Source organism: Aethalodelphis obliquidens, unplaced genomic scaffold (assembly GCF_003676395.1).
Source record: "Aethalodelphis obliquidens isolate GAN/ISIS:26980383/991018 unplaced genomic scaffold, ASM367639v1 scaffold44, whole genome shotgun sequence".
NCBI classification, from domain to species: domain Eukaryota; kingdom Metazoa; phylum Chordata; class Mammalia; order Artiodactyla; family Delphinidae; genus Aethalodelphis; species Aethalodelphis obliquidens.
Window position 1 is genome coordinate 16,847,644 of NW_020837988.1, and position 6,115 is coordinate 16,853,758.

At 46.5% G+C, this 6,115-nt stretch overlaps 1 protein-coding gene across 2 annotated transcripts; it reads left to right on the forward strand.

Annotated features, from left to right (window-relative positions):
* Positions 1 to 274: 274 nt before the first annotated feature.
* On the forward strand, positions 275 to 6,076 carry LYZL6 (lysozyme like 6). Of its 2 annotated transcripts, XM_027080414.1 has the most exons (4): positions 275 to 352; positions 3,183 to 3,410; positions 4,889 to 5,047; positions 5,955 to 6,076. In XM_027080414.1, the coding sequence occupies exons 2-4, from the start codon at positions 3,272 to 3,274 to the stop codon at positions 6,035 to 6,037; spliced, it is 381 nt and encodes a 126-aa protein (XP_026936215.1). In that variant the 5' UTR covers positions 275 to 352; positions 3,183 to 3,271; the 3' UTR covers positions 6,038 to 6,076. The 2 variants fall into 2 exon arrangements, with proteins under 2 accessions (XP_026936215.1, XP_026936214.1); XM_027080413.1 differs by lacking the exon at positions 275 to 352 and having other exon boundaries at positions 2,718 to 3,410.
* Positions 6,077 to 6,115: the final 39 nt, after the last annotated feature.

Below are 6,115 nucleotides of genomic sequence, written 5' to 3' on the forward strand. Positions count from 1 at the left end.
AGGTGCACAGACAGAACAACCAGCCCCCTCTACCCTATCCCACAGTTGTCACCAATCCCTCCAGGCCCACCTACCATTTCTGCCTGAAGTTTGGCCTCAAGACTGAGCCAATTTGCATGTAAGACCAGAGTATTTCCAGGAGAGTGATGACATCACAGAACTGGGGTTCCAGAAGGTGGGGATGGCTGAGCACTCCCGTCTTCTTTAGAATATGGAGAGCGGTGAGCTGGGCGGGGCCACAGGGTAGTCCATGAGGAAGAGGAGGCTCCTACCCAAACGACTTTGTTCTACAGATTCTCCCAGAAAGCCCTAGGCCGGCTGGGACCTGGGGTCAGAGAGGCATAGGAGAGCGGTAAGCTCGGGAGGGGAAGTTGGGGGTACACCTGCCCGAACCACTTTTTCCCCAGGGAACCCCAAGAGGGGCCTTCATGGGCAGAGATGGAGCTCCCTGCTTTCCGAGGTTCAGTGATACCTGTCTCTGTAGGACCCTACTGAGTCAGGGCAGAGTAAGGTTGCACGAGACACACTTATACTAAAAACTTATTTGTTGTTTGTCTGAAATTCTAATGTAACAGGGCATCCTGTAATTTTATTTGCTAAATCTGGCAACTGTAGGGTGGAAGAGAGAGGCAAAAGAACGGTCGCAAGCTCAGGCTGCAATGGAGTGAGTCTTAGGAGACAGAATAAAACATCCGTGAGGAGACAGGCATCAGGGTAGCCATGTTGTCCAAGAAGCTGCCTGACTCATGAAGCTAGTGGATGGAGGAATCCTCAGGAACATACACCTAGTTTAATGGAAAGATACACACACACACACACACACACACACACACACACTCACACCCCTAGTGATAGAAATAGCCTCATTCTTTGCTTTCATGGCATTGATCATTTTGAAGAACGTAGGCCAGTTATCTTATAGATTTTCCCTCCATTTGGCTTTGTCTGATGTTTCCTCAAGATTAGCTACAGGTTATGCATCTCTGGCCAGAGTGCTGCATAAGTGATGTGTGTCCTTCTCAGGGTATCACATCTGGGGGCACATAATCTCTCTCTGTCCCTCACTGGTGGTGTTAATTTTGATTACCAGGTCAAAATACTGTCTGGTTTCTCCACTGTATTGTTACTGTTTTTCTCATGCAATCAAGGGGAGATACTTTAAGACCATGAACATACTCAGCTCTTCACCAAGCTTCCCACCCCCTCATATTTAGCATCTATTGATGATTATTTCTTGCTCAAACCAGTTTAGGATGGTTTCAAGATGGTGATTTTCAAACTTCATGACTACCAACACTTTTATCAGTCAGCATTTTCTTGTCAAGAAGAGCTCCCCTTTAATCCCCATTATGTATCTATTTATCTATTACTGTTATGAACTCATGGATTCCTATCTCATTCAGTGGGTTATAATCTGTCACTATCATCATTTATTTTGATGGTCAAATTGTTCCAGATTACCTTGGAAACCATTATGCATTGGTTTCACATATATGATACCAAAAGCATATGCAACAAAAGAAAAAAATACATAAATCAGTCTTCATCAAAATTTACAAATTTTGTGTTTCAAACAACACCATCAAGAAAGTGAAAGGCGGGACTTCCCTGGTGGTGCAGTGGCTAAGAAACTGCCTGCCAATGCAGGGGACACGGGCTTGAGCCCTGGTCCGGGAAGATCCCACATGCCACGGAGAAACAAAGCCTGTATGCCACAACTACTGAGCCTGTGCTCTAGAGCCTGTGAGCCACAACTACTGAGCCCACATGCCACAACTACTGAAGCACACGTGCCTGGAGTCCATGCTCCGCAACAAGAGAAGCCACCTCAATGAGAAGCCCACGCACTGCAACCAACAGTAGCCCCCACTTGCCACAACTAGAGAAAGCCCACGCACAGCAGCAAACACCCAATGCAGCCAAAAATAAATAAATAAATAAATTTATTAAAAAAGAAAAAGAAAAGAAAGTGAAAGGCAACCCACAGAATGTGAGGAAGTATTTGCAAAGCAAGTATCTGATAAGGTTCTAATACCCAGAATATATAAAGAGCACTTACAACTCAATAATGAAAAGACAAACAACCCAACTGAAAAAGTGGGCAGAGGTTCTGAAAAGACATTGTACCAAAGTTACACAAATAGCCAATGAGCATGTGAAAAGATGATCAACATTATTAGCCATGAGGCAAATGTAAATCAAAATCATAACGTGATACCACTTCACACCCATTAGGATAGCCTTGATCAAAAAGACAGTTAATAACTCTGTTGGTGAGGATGTGGAGAAATTGGAACCTCCATACATTGCTGATGGGAATGTAAAATGGTACAGCCGCTTTGGATGTCAGCAATTCCTCAAAAGTTTAAACTTTAGGTCACCATGTGACCCAGTAATTCCACTCTTTGGTATGTATCCAAAGGAATGGAAACATTTGTCCACACAAAAACTTGTACACGAGTGTTCATAGCAGCATTATTCATAATAGCCAAAAAATAGAAACAACTCAAATGTCCACAAACCGATGAATGCATAACCATATTGTAATATATCCTTACAATGGCATATTATTCAACCGTGAAAGGGCATGAAATATTGGTACATGCTGCAAGATGGATGAAACCTTGAAAACATTGTGAAGTGAAAGAAGTCAAACACAGAAGAGCAGATATTGTATGACTTCATTTATATGACATGTTCAGAATATGCAAATCTATAGAGATAGAAGGTAGATTATTGGTTGCCAGAGGCTGGAGGGAAGTGGAACAGACAGTGAGTGCTAACGGATATGGGGTTTCTTTTTGGGTTGATGAAAATATTCTAAAGTTGACTGTGGGATTGGTTGCACAGTTCTGTGAAAAATGATTGAATTGTATACTTTAAATGAATTAAGTGTATGGTATGTGAATTATATATTGTGAATTATAGCTCAGTAAAGCTGTTACCCAAAAAATGCTGTCCCAGATTTGGCCAGTGGGTACCCCTTTGAGCTGGCTCTCATTTCTATTTGACATGCCCCAGCATCGTTAATTTTAGACTAGGAAAAACAAAAACAGAAACAGAAACAAAACAACAGGAGACCCCCCCAAAAAAATGTATTTATAAAATAATACATGAGAGGAAAGAGAAACAGCCAGGAGGTGGGCAGTGAATAAGCGAGGACATGTGGTTGCTCTCTCCAGATTCCCCAGAAGACTCTCTCTCCTGGGAGACCCTAGGACCCGCAGGCCTTCCTCTGCTCACCCTCCACTGCGTCTCCTCCCCTCTGAGGATGACGACCCTGCTACTCATCTCCTTGGTCAGCTGTCTCGTTGCCGTGAATCAAGCCAGCCTCATCAACCGATGTGACTTGGCCAATGTGCTGCACCAGGAGGACTTGGATGGCTTTGAGGGCTACTCCCTGAGCGACTGTGAGTGCCGTTTCCTCACACACTCACACCCCTTTTCTCCTCCTCTCCCGGTCATGCCCTCCGTGGCCATCTTTCTTTTTCTCTCATTTGTTTTTCAAAGTCAAGTTCAAAAAGTAGCCCTCTCCAAGAAGCCTTTCCCAACATTCGATATTTGTTCCATGATTCTTAACTGAGCACTTATTATGTCCCAGGAACTACTTTAGGTGCTGGCAATACAGATATCAACACAGCTCCTTCTCTCATAGTGTTCACATTCTAGGGGAAGAGACAACAAGAAAGAAACACACAAATATATGAAGTGCTTCCTGGTGGTGATAAATGCTATGCAGAAGAGTAAAGCAGTGGGGAGTGATGGGTGACACTGTTCTAGAGGGGGAAATCAAGGAAGGCCTCTCTGAGGAGGTGACATTGAGCAGTGCTGAATGGAATAAAGGACCTAGTCCCCCAAACATCTGACGGAAGAGCATTCCAGGTGGAGGGAACAGCCAGTGCAAAGGTTTCGTCCTACTCCATGGTAGAGATAGCTCCCTCTTGCCCAGAATTGTAAGGCACGACTGCCTTATAACACTCTCTCCTTTCATCTTGCTTCGTGGTTTTTTTAGGTACATATCTTCATTCTTATTCTATAGGCACCTTGAAGGCAGCCTCTGCATTTGAGCCAGCTAAAGGTCCCTCACTGGGTTTTGCACAGTTTCTGGCACACAGTAGGTGATCATTAAGTGCAGAAATCATGCATGGACAGATGGACGGATGAGTGGTTGTACTGATGGGTGGATGGACTGAAGAATGAGAGGAGAAGCTAATGGGTGTTTCTGGCCCACTAGCCCCATCTAGCCTCTTAGGCTTTGTTCCTTTCTTCTTTTTTATTTTTTTTTATTTTTTTTTATTTTTTTATTTATTTATTTTTTTTTTTTTGCGGTATGCGGGCCTCTCACTGTTGTGGCCTCTCCCGCCGCGGAGCACAGGCTCCGGACGCGCAGGCTCAGCGGCCATGGCTCACGGGCCCAGCCGCTCCGCGGCATGTGGGATCTTCCCAAACCGGGGCACGAACCCGCATCCCCTGCCTTGGCAGGCGGACTCTCAACCACTGCGCCACCAGGGAAGCCCTTTTCTTCTTTTTTAAAAAAAAAAAAATTAATTAATTAATTATTGGCTGCGTTGGGTCTTCGTTGCTGCGCGCAGGCTTTCTCTAGTTGTGGCGAGCGGGAGTTACTCTTCGTTGAGTTGTGCAGGCTTCTCATTGCGGTGGCTTCTCTTGTGGAGCATGGGCCCTAGAGTGCGTGGGCTTCAGTACTTGTGGCTCGCTGGCTCTAGAGCGCAGGCTCTGTAGTTGTGGCGCACGGGCTTAGTTGTCTTAACCCCTGCACCACCAGGGAAGCCTGTTCCTTTCTTCTGATTCCTCGTCTCCCTTTCTCCTCCGTCTTCCTTGTCCGTCAGCTTGGCCCCCCGTCTAAAAACCCTCTTCTCCCTGTTCTAAGGGCTGTGCCTGGCTTTCGTGGAAAGTCACTTCAACATAACAAAGGTAAATGAAAATACAGATGGCAGCTTTGACTATGGCATCTTCCAGATCAACAGCCACTACTGGTGCAATGATGACAAGAGTCACACGGAAAACATTTGCCAAGTGGACTGTCAAGGTCTGGCCAGGGCCCCAGGGTGGGAGAGGTGAGAGAGATGACCAGGCTCTGCTCACGGGACTTCCCTTCCCACACACAGCCTGGAAACAACCCCAGAGGATTGGTTCAAGGAATCAGGGAATCCCTTTACTGAGCAGAGGGTTGACTCGTGTCCCTAAATGCCTATAGGAGGTTCTGCAGTGTGCTAGCAGGGTCCAGAGAAGCTCTGCACAGGCAGTAGCAGTAGAGCAGTGCAGCAGCCAGCATTTACTGAGAGCGTATTATATACTCAGTACTTTACATACATAGCTCATTTCATCCAACTTGCCGTGCAGTAGAAACTAGTATGATCCCCACTTTATTGGTGAGCAAACTGAGGCTCATAGAACCAGTGCTGAATGCCAAACTGGTGGCCCTGAAGGCTCAGCTCTCACCACCAAGTAGAGCTGCCTTTGGCTAATGGTCTGACCGAAGGCCAAGTGCAAACTCCCACCTCAGGGCTAATCCAGGAGGCTCCACAAGTCCGTGATTGTGTCCCCCATCTCCTCCTTTGTATTCTGATTAATGGCCCTGGGCTCTTCACCTGAAGAGCCTCCCTCCTCAGGCAGGACTTTTCCTTTGTCTCTGTGCTGCCTCTTTTGGCATTTCCTTTCCCTAGAATCCTCCACACTTGGGGTGAACTACCATCCATTAGGAAGTATGGCAGTAAACAGGCTCAAATCTCAGCCCTCCTGCCCTTCCTGCCCCCACCCCCCAACCATCCCCAACCTCCAGCAGCCATTGTACGGATGTCCAAATGGGCCTCTGAGGGGGAAGACTTGCCTCGTCCGGAAGTTCTCAGCCACTGGGTGGCACATGCCTTGAAGGGAGAGCCAGGCTTCGGGACTGTCCCCTGTGCTCTGACGGGTATTCTCTTTCTCCCTTTCAGAACTGCTGAACCTCAATCTTCTTTCAAACATCAACTGTGTGAAAAAAATTGTGTCCGGAACAGGGGGGATGAAGAACTGGTAAGGAGGCCATGGTGGGACGAAGTTAGTGGGCGGAGCCTTAAGAAAGATGTAGTGACAGAGAAAGGGACAGTAGGCCAGG